General features: G+C 46.0%; 1 protein-coding gene across 1 annotated transcript in view; it reads left to right on the top strand.

Annotated features, from left to right (window-relative positions):
* Positions 1 to 19647, top strand: part of Abat (4-aminobutyrate aminotransferase) — a 98098-nt gene that overhangs the window by 41377 nt on the left and 37074 nt on the right. The window contains exons 2-3 of the mRNA XM_028778311.1: positions 9764 to 9872; positions 16497 to 16594. Of these exons, the coding sequence (XP_028634144.1) occupies positions 9806 to 9872; positions 16497 to 16594 (165 nt within the window). The 5' untranslated portion in view covers positions 9764 to 9805. The remainder of the gene's footprint in view (positions 1 to 9763; positions 9873 to 16496; positions 16595 to 19647) is intronic.

Below are 19647 nucleotides of genomic sequence, written 5' to 3'. Positions count from 1 at the left end.
GGGAGGGAGAGAGAGAGAGAGAGAGAGAGAGAGAGAGAGAGAGAGAGAGAGAGAGAGAGAGAGAACAAAGTAGAAGTTATTATACTACCTGACTTCCAAATACACCATGGTCCTGGGGTGTATGGGGTGTATGATTCAGCGGTAGGCCCTGTGCTTAGCATTCACAAAGCTTTGCGTTCAGGGGCTGGAGTCATGGCTCAGTGGGTAAGAGCACACACTGCTCTTGCAGAGGACCCAAGTTTGGCTCCTAGCACCAGTGTCAAGCAGCTCGCAACCACCTGTAACTACAGCTCCAAGGGGATCCAACACCTCTGGCTCCTGGAGGAGGCCCTGCATTCATGTGCCCATACCTACATATAGATGCACATAATTTAAACTAATAATGAGAGGAACAGTAGATGTTTATTTAAAGCTCTAAGTTCAAAACCCAGACTCCACACACACACACACACACATAATTATATGCAAATAGAAAAGGAGTAGGAGTCCACTTGTTTATTGTTCTGTTATGGAAGGCAAGACATTAGTACCTGAGATATTTGTCTTTACTACAGCCTTGGGTCTCCCCTTCACTATCTCCCTGTACCTAGACAACAAGTGTTTAAAGTGTTAATGAGAACAGTAGAGAAAAGGTGAGAAATCACACATTACTTTGAGACATGATATCACATTGCAACTCTGGCTGGCCTAGAACTAACTGTGTACACAAAGCTGACCTTGAACCGACAGAGATCTGTCTGCCTCTACCTCCCAAGTGATAGGATTAAAGATGTGTACCACCATACCTGGCTCTTTTCTCCCTCCCTCCCTCCTTCCCTCCCTCCCTTCTTTCCTCCCTCCCTCCCTTCCTCTAGGATCCATGAACTATTTTGTTACCTGGAACTGCTTGTTACTATGAAGCTATAAATGTCATGCCAGGCGAAGGCCTGCCAAAGGATCAAGTGGGATGGTAAATCCCAGTCTCTGGAGACAGAAGGCAGAGGATTGCTCTAGATCACAGCTTGGTAGACCCAGTGTGCTTTAGACCACCTAGAGCTACATAGCAAAAAACAATCTCAAAGAAAAAAAAAAAAAAAAAAGACTGTCTTAGCCCTTTGGGATGGCTGTTCCTGGTTTCCCAGTTGTCACCTTGACTCTATCTGGAATGAAGTACAATCCAGAAATGGAGGGCACACCTGTGATTCAGATCATGCGCCTGGAAGATACATGATTTTGATCCAGATCTTGAGGCATAGTAGCCACAAAAAGCTTAGGCCTGGGCAATGTGATACATGCCCTTTTAATCCCAGGAGACAGAGGCCAACAGATCTCTGAGTTCAAGTGTTAGCATTCTGTCTAAACTCCACCCCTACAGTTACCTGGCAACAGCCAAGTAGTCCTGGCCCACTATAAAAAGGGCTGCTTGCCCCTCCTTCCTCTCTTGCTCTCTTGATCTCCTGCCTTCTTGCTCCCACTCGTCCCCTCGAACCTTTCCCATTCCCTTCCCCTCTCTCTACATGCTCATGGCCAGCCTCTATTTCTCTACTCTCTCCCTCTCTCTGCCTTTCTCTGCCTCTACTACTCTCTTAACTCCCCTCCCCATGCCCTAAATAAACTCTATTCTATACGATATCATAGTCATGTGGTTGGTCCCTCAAGGGGAAGGGATGCCTCAGCATGGGCCCTCTGAGATTCCCCTTCCCACACACCCCCATAGAACAGATTCTATATCTCTTTATCTTTTTATAAACACATCATCAAGGCCAGCCTGGGACAGAGCAAGTTCCAAGTAAAGAACAGCTTACTCCCAGGCATGATGGTACATATCTTTAATCTCAGCCATACCTTCTGCTGGAGGTCTACTTAAGGACGATGGAAGAAGGAAGGCTTCCTTCTTCTCTGCCTGCTTGCACTTTGCTTGCCTGCACATCTACTGAAGCCTCCTTCAGAATTCCAGCATATATAGAGGACCAGCTGAAACACCCAGCCTCACAGGACTGAGCAACTACTAGATTCTTTGACTTCCCATTCACAGCTGCCTATTGTTGAGTTAGTTGGACTACAGACTGTAAGTCATCACAATAAATCCCCTTAATATAGAGAGACATTCCATAAGTTCTGTGATTCTAGAGAACTCTGACTAATATACCCTTTCAAGTTGCTATAACAAAATGCCATTGACTTGGATACTTTACTGACAACAGAAGGTTATCCCTCATGGTGTTGGAGCCTGGAGTTCCAAGATTTAGACTGAGCTGCTAGTCTGGTGTCTCTAGAAGGCCCACTTTCTGATTCATAGGTGACCAACTTTTCTCAGTGCCCTCTCATGGAGGAAGATTTGAGGGATCTCTCTGAGGTATCTTGATGAGGGCACTGATCTCATTTGTGTGACAAATTGACCCTTGTGACCTAATGCACTCCCAAAGCCTCCACCTCCAAATAATATCTGCAGGCATAGCCTGCAACAAGTAGATTTTGAGGGTGGGGTATGGGACAGAATATTGATGTGAGTAGGTCATTACACTTACACCTAACCTGCCTCCTTTCTGCCCTAACTCCACTGTCTCTCACTGAGTGGTTTTGTGTGGAAAGCAAAACCATTTCTCCTCATGGTAAACAAGGGTAGGTGCATTTGACTTCCAGGATCAGAGGAAACAGTGTGTATGCAGCCTTGATGCAAAGGTGTGGCTCTGGTCTCAGTTCTGTTGCTGCTATAAAATACTTATCTGGAGTCACCAAACACTTATACCTGCTCAGCTGTGCTTTGTTGCTCAACTCTTGGCTCCTCTCTCTGCACCCCTTGGTTTTTCTTAGGTGTCCATGCTTGCTCATTTCTAGAACACTGTTCCTCTGTCTTTACACAGGTCACCATGAAATTATAAACCCCCCATGAGGCAGGCCGAGGGAGATGACTCTGGTATAGAGGGAGGACGTGTTCCTGCTGTAGTAAATGCAAGCAGATGCCTCCAGACTTCTTAGGCCTCTTCTGGAGAAAGGAAGGTGATTCAAACTGGAACCTGTGCTGTCAGCCACCCATTACTACTCTGTGAATGAGGCCCTGCTAATCATCTGCAAAGACTCAGCCCCGGCTGGCTTTATTGGTTTCCATGGAGACCCACAGCCTTGAGGGACACTTGGCCATTGTGTGCCATTGTGTCCCATTGAGTCTGCAGGAAAGATGCCAGCTGCAAATCAGAAAGGAATGTCCTGAGACCCTGTTAGTACTTTGTTTTAGGCTGAGTGAGATAGGGGAATGAAAGACCATCTTGAAGCCCCAGAGGGGCTGCCTGGGAGGTGTGTCACTCTCTAGCCAACAGTTCCTGCAAAGATTTCCCGTGTAAAGGGCCTGAACAGTGCAGTGAAGACATGTCAGATGCCGGCTGTCCATCTTCAAGGTCTTTGTCAAGCACTTAGTGTTTATTCAGTGATTGTGCAAGCAGCCATTGCTCCTGAGCCAGGCAGATAGCAGGAGCCAATGTCCCAGGTCTCAAGTCACACCACACCCATCCACAAAGTAGGAAGATTTGATATGACCCTGATTTTATAGAGGAGGAAACTTAACATGCCTGAAGTCACAGCCCAGGAAAATGAAGAATTAAAATCATGGATGAGGGGTGTGTCTGTCTGTCTGTCTGTCTGTTTGTGTATCTGTATGTGTCTCTATGTGTCTATCTGTGTGTCTGTGTCTTACACACACACATATAACCAGAGTTAGCATCCATCACTTCCCACTTATTTTATTTTTGCTTGTTTGTTTGTTTATTTGTTTGTTTTTGAGACAGGATCTCATCATGTAATCCTGGCTGTCCTAGAACTCACTGTGAGGATTAGGCTGTCCTCAAACTCAGAGAGATCCACCTGCTTCTCCCTCCTGAGTACTAGGTTTAAAGACAAGCTCACCAGCCTGGCTCCACCTATTTTTTGAAACTGTCTGTCTCATGGATTCTGTAGCTCTCAGATTGGGATAGGCTGGCTGACCAGTGTTTTCCAGGGATCCTTCCAGTGCTGAGATTACAGATGTCCTCAGACGTACTCAAAAGAGTGTAATTTTTAATATGTGTACTGTGACTTAACGTCAGGGCCTCTGCTTTATGGTGCAAGCACTTTATAAAGTGAACCATCTCCCCAGCCCCTGAGGTGTCATCCTTTAAAGGGTATAAAGAATTGGGTGATGTGCCAAGAGTGGTAACGAATCTGGTTTTCTTTGCAATAACACACATCTCTTCTGCAGGTAGCCACCACAGGCTTTGTTCTCTTGTAGCTCTGAGATGGTTGGCCTTCAGGGTCAAAATTCCTGTGTCCAGGTTCTGCTGTTGTATTTAGCCCATGGTAGTAGATAGCAGGAATTGTGAGCTGTGTCCAGAGCTCTTCCCCGCCTGAGGGGGAGGGGAAGAAGGATAGGAGGGAGGGGTACAAGTGAGATGCTTGGTTTGAGTGATTGGTTTGAGTGGGACCTTAACACAAGTCTGGTACAACCAAGTCTGGCTTGGTACCTTTTTTTATTTTTAAGATTTTTTATTTATTTTTTTATTTTATGTATGTAAGTATACTGTAGCTGTCTTCAGACACCCCAGAATAGGGCATCGGATCCTGTTACAGGAGGTTGTGAGTCACCATGTGGTTGCTGGGAATTGAACTCAGGACCTCCGGAAGAACAGTCAGTGCTCTGGCTTGGCATCTCTAGGAATTTAGACAAGCTCATTGAACTTCTGACCCTATGAGCCAAAGCAGATCCGACTGACAAATTAAGTTAGATATAAAATACACCAAAGGCTGGGGATGTGGCCCAGTGGGTCAAGTGCCTGGAGCCTAGGGTTGGAATTACAGTACAAGACCAGGCATGGTGCATGCCTGCAACCCCAGTACTCAGGAGGGAGAAGCGGTCTCTCATTTTGCTTAGTCGCTTGGGGAAGGCAGGGAGGGGAGTGGGGAGTAGACGGGCCTTGGTGGGTGCATTGTTCTGAGACAAGACCTCATATAGAACAGGCTGTCCTAGAACTCAGTATATATCTAAGAATATACTTAGCTACTCCTTTCTACGTTCACCTCAGTGCCACAGTGCCAGGATAGCCAGTGCCACAATGCCTAGTTTATGCAGCACTGGAGATAGAATCCAAGGCTTTGAGCATGCTAGGCAAGCACTCTACCAACGGATCTACCTTGACAACTCTGGATTTTCCTGTTCTTCAAGTGTCATACCAATGGAACATCTAGCACAGGGCTTTGTCTGAGACATAGCCGGTGTCTGTCCTTTGTTCCTTCCTGTGTTTATCCATCCATTGATGGACACTTGGCTATTTTGAACAATGGTGCAGTGAGAGAATGGTGTGTTTAAGTCCTGTTTTCAGTTTTCTTGTTACATAGTGTCTGAGTGGAATCTGTTAAATGGCGATACTGTATAATTTCTTGAGGACCTCATAGACTCTTGTTGTTTATACAGGAGAGTAGCACTGTACCCTGTTTAGGAACTGTTAATCCCACCAGTGGAGAATAAGATCACTATCACAATTTTTGAGCCAAATCTGAAGCAAGCCTTAATTAAATACTGGCCAGGACGATGAACTCTGGCCAGGTCCATTCTGGAGTTCCCAGAAAATGATGACAAGCCACATTTCCCAGAGGCTTATAAAGATAAACCCATAAGACTGAGTATTTCCCACCAGGTCCATCTGGGCTGGTGTACATCCTAATGTACCTCCTGCCATGCTTCCTGCCTACACAGGATCAAGCACACCCTGTGCAGTTGGGTCAGAGAAACTTGTTCAGGGGAGTGAAAACATACAGCTTGTTGTCTCCCCTAAACAGCATTTCAGGAAGTATCTGTCCCCGGGAAAGGGGTTTGAGGTTAGAGGCATTTTTGCTTTATGGTGCTCTTAGGCTTGAAAACATAAAGCATAACTTTGGAATTCATGGAACCTGTAATTCTGGGTCTACAAGATGGCTCAGCCAGTAAAGGCTCTTGGACCAAAACGTAAGAATCTAAACTCTGTGGCCGAGACCCAGATAATGGGTGGGAGAACTGACTCCTAGAGTTTGACCTCTGAACTCTACATTTCTGTATGCACGTGCTATACACGGTGGAGGGAGGCGTAATTTTTTTTTTTTAAAGAACCAAGTAGCTCTTGCTAGCCCCAAACTCCATAACCCTGCCCCAGTGCCTTAGTCAGTCTTCTATTGTTATGATAAAGCACCGTGACCAAGGCAGTTTGCAGAGGAAGGTTTTATTTGTACCTACAATTCCGGAGGGGTAAGGGTCCATCACCATCACAGGCTCTTATCTCAGGCTTGGCAGCAGGCAGGCACAGTGGCTGGAGCAGCAAACGGAGAGCCCAGATCTAGAAGCACAGCGTGAAAGAGAGACACTGAAATGGTGTGGATGTCTGACTTGTCAAAACCTGCCTCTAGTGATGTACTTCTCCCACAGACCCACACCTCCTAAACCTCCCCAAACAGAACCACCAACTGGAAACTGGGTGTTCAAAGACATGAGCCTATGGGGAATATTCTCATTTAAAGCGTCACACACAGGCTCTGTCCAGTTCTGGAATTACAGATGTGCACTGTCATACAAATGCAGAACCCAGTCTCCGAGCAGCCACAGCAACATCAAGGCTGAGGATTATGGAGTTAGCCTCTGGCCTGCTCTACCCTCCCTCCTATGTCAATGTCCTGCAGCAAGCCTGCTGTCTGCTCAGTGGTAACCCTGGTGCCAAGCAGATGCACGTCCTGCTCCCCTCAGAAACTCCCTCAGACAGCGTGGCTAGGTACCTTCGTTTGCTGGCGATGTCTCTCTGCCACTCTGTATCAACTGCCCTTCTCTAGCATTTGGAATCTAATCTATTTCACTTTGTGGCTCAGGTGACACCCCCCTGGCCTAGTTGGGAAGGAAGCGCCCCGTCTTCCCGTAGCACCTTGTACATACCAGGCAATCAGTCATGATTCTATTCTGGAGTTGTTGGGTTGCAAGGCCTTTCAGTGTATCACTGGCTGACCTTGACCTTGTTATGTAGCCTGGAGTGGCCTCAAACTCACATCCTCCTGCATCAGCCTCCAAATGCTGAGGTTACAGGTGCAGTACCATGCCAGGTCTTCTGCTTTGTGTTCTGTAAAGTTCATTGTTGACAGTGAAGTGGAGACTTTATATGAGTACCTTGCCAGGTTATTTTAAGAAGTTAATGACAGGGTGAACAAGGCACCTAGTACATTGGATTCTCCCACCCTCCTCTGGTCATAGTCCTCCGCCAAAGAATTATGAACGTGTTTTACCCGTTTTTTCTTCCTCCTAAGTTATTCAGTGCCTTGCCTGTAACCGCTGCCTAATTAACTTTGGTTGATTGAATTAGTGGGGAAGGCAGTGAATGAACATGGACGCTTCTGATTATTTGAAAAATACCATTGAGAATGAGTGGCTGACAGAGATTGTTTTGTTAAAAGGTGAGTGTCAGTCACAGGGCACTCAATGTCACATGTCACTAGGGCATGTTTTCCAGAGTGACTTGTCATTGAACATGCATAGGTATGACTCAGTTTTATGGGCTATTCAGACATTAAGGCTCACATCCTTCAAGATACTCAGAAAACATATTTGATAGAAGAAACTTGAATTACATGATGACATCTCAGCGCTCTGAGACAAATGGCCTTAAATGAGAGGCGGTGGCTACTTTTTCTACATAGTTACTCTACTGCTGAATTAACAGGCCTGCCTTGAGTTGGATATTAGAATCATCTTTTTAAAAACTCATTAAATTGCCAAGAGAAGAATATGGTTTCTGCATTAATTTATGGTCACAGTTTTAATGCCTGCTGACCTCTCCTAACTTTTCCTCTTATGAAGAGAAATATTCTGGAGTCTCTGAACTGCTTTTTGAGTCTGGCTCTCCCTGTGCAGCCTCCAGCTAGCCTGGAATTCACTGTGGACAGTAAGACATAACCAACTTGTGGTCTGCCCACTTCTTCCTCCTAAGCACTTGGTTAAAGTCGTTACCTGTCATGCCTTGAACTACATAGCTTTTTATTATTATTAATTATTATTATCCAAGCCTTCTATCTACTGTGGCTAGGCTAACTGAATAAATTAGTCTCTTACAAGTAAAGAAAGATTTGGGGATCAGGCAGCCACTCCTGAAAGAACCCCTCCTCAGATCTAAAGTGAGGTGAGCCCTGTTTGTTGGACAATGGAGCAGATATCTGGAGCCAGACAGTGTACTCTTTGAAGCATTTCAACTAACACTCACATGACAGCCTTTCTGCCCAGGAAGAGTTAAGATTTCCAAATCGCAGGGCAGCTAGCTCTGGGGTGGATTCTCCCAGAGACGAAAGATAAGGTTGTACAGAATCTGCTACTGTGCGGTGTCCCTCAAGAACTTTCTGTCCACAATAGCAGAAACTATTCCAGCTCGAGCTGGCAAGCAAAGCAAAGGTGGTTAAGCTGCAAAGAAACTTCTACACTTGCTTACAAAGGTATTGCTCAGGTAGGAACCCCTTCCTCTTACTCTTCATGTTTCCTTTTGCATAAGGGGACATAGGTGAATGCAACACCATCTCTTCCTTTACAGGAGGAGGGACTTAGATGTGGCACTACACCCAGCTTTTTCTCAAGGTCTCTAGGGATCAAACTCAGGTCTTCATGGTTCTTTAGCAGTTGAATCATTTCTCTGGGGCTCTGTTTTTCTGTCTAGAAAGTAGGTATGCTCATCTGTAGGACTATGAAAAGTAGCCTGGTTCCTGGTTGAGCAAAGGCTAGACCCTGGTGACCCAGCTCCTGTCACATAGCTACAGCTCCCCACAGCCCTCCATAGATCTGTGGCCATCAGTCACATAGGAGCAGAACCCCAAGCCCCTCCACAGATAGAGGATGTGACCTGTGGACCTTAAGACAGATCTCCATTTTGATGAGGTACCTAAAGGCCTGGAGGGCATAGCCAATAAGCTTTCCTTCCCAGACACTCTTCCCTGCAAAAGGTATTTAACCTCAAGGCCTCCCTGAGAAGTGGGGTACGGTTTTACTCCTCCACTTTCTGCCATGACAATAAAAGCCTTAAAACCATGGCCTGCCTCTTTTCCTCAGGATTTGCTGTGGCAAGCCATGAAGAAGGCCTTTGCTTATAGAGCCACTGCCACCATCTAATCTCCCGTAGAAGGCCTCTCTGAGCTCCCAGCCATGACCCAATCAAGCCCAAGCCAAACCCAAGCCAAGCTACCTGCTGACAAAGCTAAGAACTCTTCCTGCAGGATCCAGCTGGAGCTCCCCTCTTTTCCCCCTCGGCCAGGGCCAGATCCAGCCCATGGGCCCCCACTCTGTTCTCAGCTCTCCCATGGCTCCCAGGGGTGCCTGGGTGCCCAGCAACCTGAGAACCAGACGGCCCCAGCCTACCTGCAGGCCCAGGGACCCCCGAGCCAGCTCTGGCTGTCCCCAGGACCTCAGACTGTGTTTCCCCACCCCCAGAATGGTGCTTTCAGGACTGCCCTATGCCCCAACACCTGCATAAGCACAATCAGAACTTCCTGTGTCCTGCCTCCCCAGTGGTGGTGCCCTGTGGCAGAGCCTACATGGGAGCCATTATCCCTAACTCGGCCTGTCTGGAGTGTGGAATATGGAAAGAAAAGGAATGTAAATTAAAGTGTATATTTGGCATAAAATGTGCTTGAGTAAAGACAGTATTCCGAGTACAGTAAGGGAATTTGTATCCTAAGAGTCTTTTCCACAAAGTGGGCAATGGTGGGTTTAGGATGCAGAGGTGTGGTCCCATGGGTCTAAGTCTGTGGTTTTGGTCTCTTTCAGGACAACAAGTGAAGGGGGTTCCTCTTCCTGAAGGAGGGGGTCATGGCCTTCTTGTTGATTACCCGACGGCTGCCCTGCAGTCTCCAGAAAAACCTCCACTTCTTCACTGGTAAGCCCAGCCAAGGTCCTGACATAACCTGCTCCTTAAGAGATAGTGCAAACGAGGGGTCTGTGGTCAGAGTCCTTGAGGACAGAAGGATCTGCCTGGTTCTTCCCTAGCTTCTTCAGTGAGACTATCACCATGGCTACCCACCCGTCCACAGATGGACACTTCTCATGTAGGAAGGGAGTCAATGCAGCTGAGAGCCACTCTGCTTAGGAGGGGTGGCCTCTAAGCCAGAAGGACCCAGAAAGAAACACACAGTGCTGTGGTTAGTGCCAAGGAGTACAGAAACCCACAGAGGCAGGCTGAGGGTGTGTGTACCTCAGGGGCAGAGAGTGTTCCTAGCACACACAAGATTTAATCCCCGGCGCTGTATAAACTGGGGTAGCCAGGCTGAGGAGGTGGCTCAACAGATAAGGAATTTAATGTGAGAACTGGAATTCCTATCTCAACACAAAAGGAGGTGGGCGTGGCAGCCTGCTTATGTGCCCAGCCTTTGGGATTTAGAGAGAGGAGCTCCCCAAGGCAGGGTAACTAGGTAGACTAATCAGTCCAGGGTTCATCAAGAGACCCTGCCTCAGTAGGAGAACTGAAGAAGATACCTACTGTCAGCTTCTAGTGCCCAACACACACATTTGAACAGTTACACATACATACAATTACACAAATGGGTGAGGTGATAACTACCCTTAATCCCAAAACTCAGTAGTTCAGAAGAATCAGGAATTCAAGGTCATTGTCAGCTATATTGCAAGTCCAAGGCTACCTTGGGTGCATGAAACATGAAAAGAAAGAGAGAGAGATTGAGAGAGAGAGAGAGAGAGAGAGAGAGAGAGAGAGAGAGAGAGAGAGGAAGAAAGGAAGAAAGGAAGAAAGGAAGGAAGGAAGGAAGAAAGAAAGAAAGAAAGAAAGAAAGAAAGAAAGAAAGAAAGAAAGCTGAAGTTAAAAGCATGAATGATGCCAGTGGCCATATATAGTTTCGGCATCCAAGGTTAAGGAAGGAGAGTCAAGAGTTCAAGGACAGCCTTGTCTATGTAATAAACCTTGTCTAAATAGAAAGAAGGGAGGGAGGGAGGAAAGGAAGATGGAACAGGAAAAAGAGAAGTGAAGGGAACAGTGCCAGGAGGGGTACACACAGCCTCCAGCTGGTAACTGTCTGACTTGAGTGTTTAGGCACTGAGCTCCAGCTGTGAACTCTGACCTGCTCCATCTAATCACGCACAGCATGGGGCTGTCCAGCCGTGCTGACCTGCAGCAAGTCAGGAATTTGTCACCGAGTCATTAATTTTACTTATTTATTTTAACCTATTAGCTCCGTAATCCCAGCACCAGGATGCTGAGGCAGAAGGCTCCTTTAAGGCCAGTCTGGAGTGCTACATAGGGAGTTCTAGGCCAATGTCGTAAGATCTTGTCTCAAAAACAGACTAAAAGGGCCTGGGGAGATGGCTCAGGGTTTTTTACCAGCTGAGTCAACTCTCTGGTCTTAATAAAAAGGACTTGTCACACAAGTATGAGAATCAGCAGCTACTTTGTAAAAGCTGGCTGTGTAAAAGCTGGCTGTGAAGGCACATGCCTGCAATCCCAGCACTGTTAAAAGAGGCAGGAGGGTCCCTGTGGTTTCTCACCCAAATCATTGAGTTCTAGGTTCACTGAGAGACCCTGTCTCCAAAACTGAGGGGGTCGGGGGAGAGGTGGACATGCATTTTACACACATATACACACTGACTGACTGAGTGAGAGGCAGGCAGGGCTCTTTACCTCCACATTGTTCAGGTTTACATAAAGAACAATTGTTTTCTGGGTATGATAATTTAATTTTTTGTTGTTGTTGTTTTTCGAGACAGGGTTTCTCTGTGTAGCCCTGGCTGTCCTGGAACTCACTCTGTAGACCAGGCTAGCCTCGAACTCTCGAACTCAGAAATCCGCCTGCCTCTGCCTCCCAAGTGCTGGGATTAAAGGCGTGCGCCACCACCGCCCAGCGATATTTTAATTTTTTAAGACAAGAGAGTTGGCTCAGCCAGTAAAAGCATTTGCTGCTTTTGCTTGCCTTGGAGCTACCAGATCTTGGGGTACAGAATTTAGCGTTGAATGCAGGCAGCACCAGACCAGCCCCTTTCAGGGATGAGTGCCGTCAGCCACAGAGGCTGAGCTAGTGAACCTTCTTCATCCACTGTGTCCAGTCTTGTGAACCCATGACACACGCCTGCTTTCTACAGACCTTTATTATTCTCTGTGATTCCGATAAGAATCCGAGTCTGGGAGAAGTGCTGCTCTTGCTGAGGCATCAGATGTGGCAGCAGGGTTTCCATAGGCCAGGGAAGAGTCAGAAAGTTAGGTTTTCAGGTTAATAGCTGTGTGAGCTTAGGTGAATTCACTAACCTCTCTGACCTTCTGTCCTCAATAATGTAAGCATAGCATTCACCCTGTGCCCGGCTGCTGAATGTAATTTTTTTTTAATTCTTTTTTCCTGTAGAAAATAAAGCCTTTTATGTCCTCACTGGGGAAAAGCTAGCAAACTTCTCATTTTTCAGTTTGCTCCTTGGCTGGAAATCGAACAAGGCTGACTTGGTGGAAAGCCCTTTTTATCAGAATTTACATTTCTATTCTACATGGATCTCATTGGAATCGATGTTGTTACCCTGAGTCTGGCCAGGGAAGGAGTGAATAGGTTAGCATCAGAAACTCATCAGTGGGGGTCTGCGAGATGGCTCACTGGTCCAGAACACTTATTCTTACAGAGGACCAGGGTTCAATTCCCAGAACCCACGCGGAGGCTCACAACTACCTGTAACTCCAGTTCCAGTGGATCGGATGCTCTCTCCTGAGAGCGCCCCCTCCTGCTCAGGCACCGGTACACACATGGTGCAGATATGCCTACATGCAAAACACTCTCATAAAAATAAAATGAGCCGATCAAATTTAAAGGTCATCACTGAGCGCTATAATTTTTGTTGTTGTTTTTTGTTTTGTTTTGTTTTGTTTTTCTGAGACAGGGTTTCTCTGCATATCCCCAGCTATCCTGAAACTTACTCTGTAGACCAAGCTGGCCTCAAACTCAGAGATCTGCCTGCCTCTGCCTCCTGAGTACTGGGAGTAAAGGCGTGCGCCATCACCACTAGATGAATGCTGTAACATTTAACTCTTCCAATGAAATGAACTCTAGAAACATCCTTTTCAGGGTCAAAAGAAAAGAGAAAATATTTTCTTCGTGCTTTAGCAGGAGTGGTATATGCCAGCTGTGTCAAATACGGCGTTTAAAACTCTGCCTCACAGTATGTCCTTGCTTGAGAAGCTTTTGATAAGCAACTAAGAGTCAAGAATACATCTAGATGTGTTTTCTAGTATCATAATTTTACATAGAATGATTGACAAACTATGTACATTTATGCACCAATATGTGTCATGAGATTTTGGCACATTCAAGTGTGCATGTGTATGTGTATGCATGTGTGTGTGTGTGTGTGCATGCATGCCTGTATGTGCATGTATGCATGTGCATGTACATGCATGTGTGCGTGCATGTGTTACATGCACACGCATATGTGTGTGTTCATATCTGTGTATGTGCATGCATGCCTATGCATCTGTGTGTGTGTGTGTGTTTGTGTGCATGTGTTTACAGTGCTGGGAATTGAACCCAGATATTTGTACACGCCTCAACTGCTAACATATTAGTTCAGTATCTCTGAGCTCTAGTCCTGTGAGATGGAGACGGTAAGGCAGATAGAAGGTGGACAGTAGGTAGATAGATGACTAATAGATTGATTTTTCTAAAAGATATATTTTTATTTATATGCATATGTATCTGTGTATGTGTGTGCCTGTGTGTGCAGGTGTCCTCAGAAGCAAATATATATATATATATATATATATATATATATATATATATATATATATTCATTCCATGGATCTGGGACTATAGGGAATCAAGAGTAGGCAAACTACTGAGAGCAACTACTGAGTCATCTTTCCAGACCCTAGAAGTTTGGTAGATGATAGGCTATAGATAGAATATAGATAGAACATAGATGATAGATAATAAACAGACAGGCAGATAGATCAGTAAATGATAGAGAAGTGAGGAGATGACTGATAGATGATAGAAGATAAAGTGATAGATGATAGGAAGTAGATAGCAGCAGATAGATAATAGATGGGTAGTAAATGCACACATCCATCTATATAAGGATAGTGCAACCACCCATATGTCCCATGAGCCTCTGCTTTCATATAGTTACAACAGCATGGGAACTCAGCGACAGATGCTAATTAGCTTTGAGCCTGCCAGGAAGGTTAGGATGAGCAGCAACAGCAAGTGGACTGCTAGGAGTCCCTGTCGACCCTGGCATGCTTACAGCTGTCCTTTCCTCTGGAATGAGGCAGGCTTGGGCTCCAGGCCATCTTTGTGTGGCTGACCACGCGCTGAACAGGAGTGACTGTGGGACTAGTCTGGAAACTTAGCTCTTCAGTAAATTTATTACTCTGCAAAATGCCAAATGGGATTCAAACCAATGACTTGAGGCCAGAACTTTTCAGCAACAGCAAACGGATCTGTTAAATGAGGACCACTTTAATCTGTAAATTTACTTTCTCCTAGAGGATTCTTTTCCTCCCTCCCTTGCTCTTCCTTCTTGAAATAGTATGATAGTGTGTCACATATGGGGGCATGTGTATAGGTATGTATATATGTTGTTATATATGCAAGTGGAGATCAGAGGTCAGACACCCTCCTCAGTTCCTGTCCTGTTTAATTTTTGAGTCAGGGTCTCTCAGTGGACCTGGAACTCACCTATCAGCTAGACTGGCTGGCCACCACACCCTGGGGATCCTTATGCTCCTACCTCCATGACACTGGAATTAGCCACCTTGCCCATTTGTTTTGTTTTTAATGTGGGAGCTAAGGATGGAACTAAGATCCTCATGCTTGCGTGGCAAGTACTTAAACATCTGAGCCCTCTCCCGAGGCCCCATGGTGGTTAATATTGACTGCCGACTTGACAGGATCTAGAATTACATAGGAGACAAACCCTAGACATGCCTGTGAGGGAGTTTCAAGATTAAGCTGAGGTAGGTCTTCCAAAAGACCCACTTTCCCTGTGGGTGGGCCTTTCCACGCACTGAGATCCCAGACTGAAGGAAAAGGAGAAATCCAGTTGGGGAGCAGCATTCATCTCTTCCTGGCTGTGAGCAGTGTGACCCCACAATCCTGCCCCAGCCTCTCCCACCATGATGACTGTAACCCCTCCTCCTGTGAGCCAAAAGAAACTCATTCTTCCTTGAGTTGCCTTTTCCAGAAATTTCATTACAGCAATGAAAATAGTAACCAATATAGACAGGGCCTCATGATAATTCACAAAGTGGCCTTAAATTCCTGGGGCTCAAGGGCTCTCCTGCCTCAGCTTCCCTATTGTCTGTAACTAGATGCATGATGTTGCACCCAGCTCCCCTCTTGGAGCTTCCCCAGGAATAGGTGCACATTGTATCTTGTGGTCAGATGTAAGGATGGCCCTGAGTGTCCTGCAGTGTTTGAGCATCAAAGGATCACCAGCCAACATGTCAGCAGTGCCAAAATGGAGAGATTCCACTCTCTATATATCCATCTGATTTTTTTTTTTTTTTGGTTTTTCCGAGACAGGGTTTCTCTTTATAGTCCTGGCTATCCTGGAACTCACTCTGTAGACCAGGCTGGCCTCGAACTCAGAAATCTGCCTGCCTCTGCCTGCCAAGTGCTGGGATTAAAGGCGTGCGCCGCCACCACCCGGCTATCCATCTGAATTTATTTGGACTGGCTTTGTTTTGTCTTTATGTATTTTTTGTATATGGGTGCTTTGTCTGCATGTGTGGCTGCACAACAGAAAAGGGTATCAGATCCCTATTATAGAGCGTTCTGAGGCACCGTGTGGATGTGAGAGATCTGACTCAAAACCTCTGGAAGAGCAGCCTTTGGCCTTAACCACTGAGCTGTCTCTCCAGCCTTTGAATTTCTTTTCTAAGGTGTGTATGTGTGAGTGTGTGTGTGTGTGTGTGTGTGTGTGTGTGTGTGTGTGTGTGAGAGAGAGAGAGAGAGAGAGAGAGAGAGAGAGAGAGAGAGAGAGAGAGAGATTACAGACTGTTGTATTCTGCCTAATGTGGGTAGGTGCCAGGAGCCAAACTCGGTCCTCTGTAAGAACAACAAGCACTCTTAGCAGCTGAGCCATCTCTCCAACTCCTAGAAAGAAGTTGTTGGACTGGTAGGATAGCTCAGCAGGTGAAAGCACTTGCCATTCAAGAGTAAAATCCCAAGTTCAATTCCTGAACCCACAGTGGAAGGAAAGAACCAACCCCCAAAAGTTGTCCTCTCTCTCCCACACACACACACACACACACACTTACCTCGGCTCATCCTTCTGCCTTACAATAGGAGCATGCCTGCTTTCCTCCAACATCATTGGCCCTGGTTTTTCCATTTTGGAATCTTTGTTGTTCTCAGTGTCTAAGTGTCTAGACTTGTTCAGATGAAGTGGAGTAAGGTGACCTTGTCAGAACAAAGCTGAGGTCTGGGACCACCTGTTAAGGACTGAGGGCACCTGTTGGGGGCTGCTCCTCCTTGCATCTTGTCAACAAGGGTCCCATCTGTCTTCTGTATTACAGGATTCAGATATATCAGCCAAGCCGCTGCCAAAGTTGACATTGAGTTTGATTATGATGGACCACTCATGAAGACAGAAGTCCCAGGACCTAGATCTAAGGTGAGTCAACCTCCCAGAAACAAAGTCCCAGGAGGCAGGCACACAGGCTCCTTAGGGGCACTTTCAGAGCATCTACTAAAGACATATGTGAAACAAACCCGGCCATCGTGAAGGCTTCAAAAATGTCTCATGTCTGCTGTCATGAGGATATTGCCTAATGGCTAGTTATAGACTGGGGCATGTGCCATTCATATTGCTCATGCATTTAGGGCTGACCAGAAGTTAGGTCAGTAGCCTTGTTGGAGCCATCTGCAGGTCTAAGGGCTAGCTGGCTGTCACCTGATGTAGTTTATGCCTGAAGTGGCCTGTCTCTGCTCCATGGGTCTCTGATCCTCCAGCTTGTCACACTGGGCTTATTCTGATATTGCTCTAAGTCTATTGAGACTGAAACTCTACACTGGCTTTCAAATGCTCCCATCTTTTCTATTGGCCAAAGCTAGTTGCATGGCTGTCAGCAGCACAGAGTTAAGGGCTGGAGCTGAACTCACAAGCAACACTGGAAGTCACAGCATAGGGCCTGGGCAACAAAGACCTATGACTTTGATTTTGAAGGACAAAGAGAAATGTAGCATAAAGAAGGCAGTCAGTACAAGTGATGCCAGGGTGGAATGGGGACTAACTTGGGGAAGGAGAGAAAGGAGCCAGAAGCAAGTGGAGGATGTGGGGGCAGGGAGTAAGTGAGAGAGAGAGACAGTGAAAGCAAGGGCTCCATGATGAATTCATAAAAAACCAATAATAAGATGTGATCTTCAAGCTTGGCTTGACCAAGCCCTGCATGAAGCTGTTTAAGCTGGACTTAGTGGATCACACCTGTAATCCCAGCACTAGGAAGTTGGAAACAGACAAACCAGGAATTCAGGGTCATCCTCTGCTATGTAAGGAGTTCAAGGCCAGCCTGGGACACCTGAGAGGCTGTTACCATAAGACAAATAAGAGAAGCTGTCTTCTAGGCAAGAGACATGGTATAAACCTTCCAATGGGGCTGGAGAGATGGCTCAGTGGTTAAGAGCACTGACTGCTATTCCAGAGGTCCTGAGTTCAAATCCCAGCAACCACATGGTGGCTCACAACCATCTGTAATGAGATCTGATGCCCTCTTCTGGTGTGTCTGAAGACAGCTACAGTGTATTCATATATAATAAATAAATAAATCTTTAAAAAATAAATAAATAAACCTTCCAATGCTTCAGATTTTTTTAAGATTTAACACATTTTATTCACAGTGGGATGCTGTCTGTAAAAAGATCATGCCTTTTGCCATAGCTGTGGGAACAGGGACCTGTAAGTGAGGGAGAGTAGAGAAGATGCCCGGGACTCAGGCTCCAGAGACCAACATTCGAGTGGAGATCTAACTTTATTATTTATTACACAAGATTGTATATAGCTTTTTAGCCAATTAGGGTATGTTTATGTATTCAAGGGCAAATAGGTTACAATCTGTGTTGTTTAGCCAAATCAACTCACCTGTAGGGGTGAGTCAGATCCTCCAGGGAGGTTTCTGTGAAGACAGGGGAAGCAGCCGCTGCCTTGGGTCCTTTGTGTTGTCTTACCAGTGGTGTGCCAGGAGCTATGTCAGAGCACACACTGTGTACAGTGGATCCGGGCCCTTCCAGGAGTGGGAGGAGCCTGTGGTACCTTGCTCTCTGGCCCACTTCCTCCTCCACCATGTTTATCTCCACACCCCACACACACAGCATCTGTTTTTATGAGTTCAGAAATGTTTGTCTAATTGTAAGCATTTATATTTCTTTTAGATGGTTTTTGTCAAGCAGAAGGAGTGTTTTTTCATGCATATTTCTGTTGGGGTGGATTTTTAATGGAGAAACGCCTAGAATAATTTATCATATTTTTTGTAGCCGCCCGAGCTGCCTCACGTTCGGGGGCCACTTTGTAACGGCCCGTTCTGCTGCTCCAGTCTGTGGGTCAGGGCCTAGCAAGAGAGAGAGTGGGGACAGAGATGCAAAGAATGGAGACAAGACAGGGAGTCTGATCAAGTCTGATCAAGTCTGATCAAGTCTGATCAAGTCTGATCAAGTCTGATCAAGTCTCGTTTATTGAAAGGAAAACCTGGGTATTTATACCCTTTACCACGTGCCTTGCCCTCGTGGACAAGCACAGCTGAAGGCACTACGTCATGTGCCTTGCAGCGTGGATATCACGTGTGCCTAGCTAGCAGTGAGGAGACCATGTGCACCTTGCAGCTGGCAGCACTAAACAGCAAAACAAGATATGTGAGAAAAACAAGATATTTATCAGAGTGTGCTCAGCTGTTTTGGGCTGTTGAAAACAAGTCTCTTGTCAGGGTATATGGCTCGAGATGGTTGTAAAGATGATAGCCGCTTTTGGGCTAGGAGTCAACTCCCAACAGGTCCCCCTTTTTAAATTTGTTTTCAAAAGGGAAGGCTGGGAAAACTTACAGAAATCGTGTCTGTCTTAGGTTGGAACAAAGGACCCCAGCCTCTCTTTCCCGTCTCTGGATACTCAACAGCCATTGGTTGAGCTCCTGTCTTAGGATGGTGAGGCCTCCCAGTTAGGGGCAAGGGTCTTGAGGTGTTCTCTTACCCGTCATTGACTATCCGGCTTAGTGCATAAGTTAGGGGTTAATCCTCATCAGTCTTGATGACAGAGGTTTTAGAGTCCCCTACTTCCAGCCCATAATAATGGACCTGTATGGGTTTCATTTGAATAGCATCTATCTGTTGTCGTACAAAAGCCATCAGTCTGTTGAACAGCATGAACCCAAATGACAAGAGACTTAATGCTGTCTGAATGGTTGGTGTAAACCATTCTGCCTCACAGCAACACTCTTTTTTAAGGGTAGTGCACAACTCCCTCTTTTGGAGGAGTAAAAAGTATAAGCCTCTTCTATTCTGTAACACTATTTTCTAAAACTAAATCTATAAAAGTACAGAACTGATCATAACTTTGATCTTAACAAAACAAGTAAGGAAATCCCTGTCCCTGCCCCAATCAATCTCAAACACAAAAAAACAACTATAGTAACTATGGTAATGGGTTCTCTCTTGGGTCTAAACAATGTACCCCACTAAATT

This window comes from Grammomys surdaster, unplaced genomic scaffold (assembly GCF_004785775.1).
Source record: "Grammomys surdaster isolate TR1022 unplaced genomic scaffold, NIH_TR_1.0 334, whole genome shotgun sequence".
Classification (NCBI taxonomy): Eukaryota; Metazoa; Chordata; class Mammalia; order Rodentia; family Muridae; genus Grammomys; species Grammomys surdaster.
This window is presented reverse-complemented; position numbering and strand designations above follow the sequence as displayed.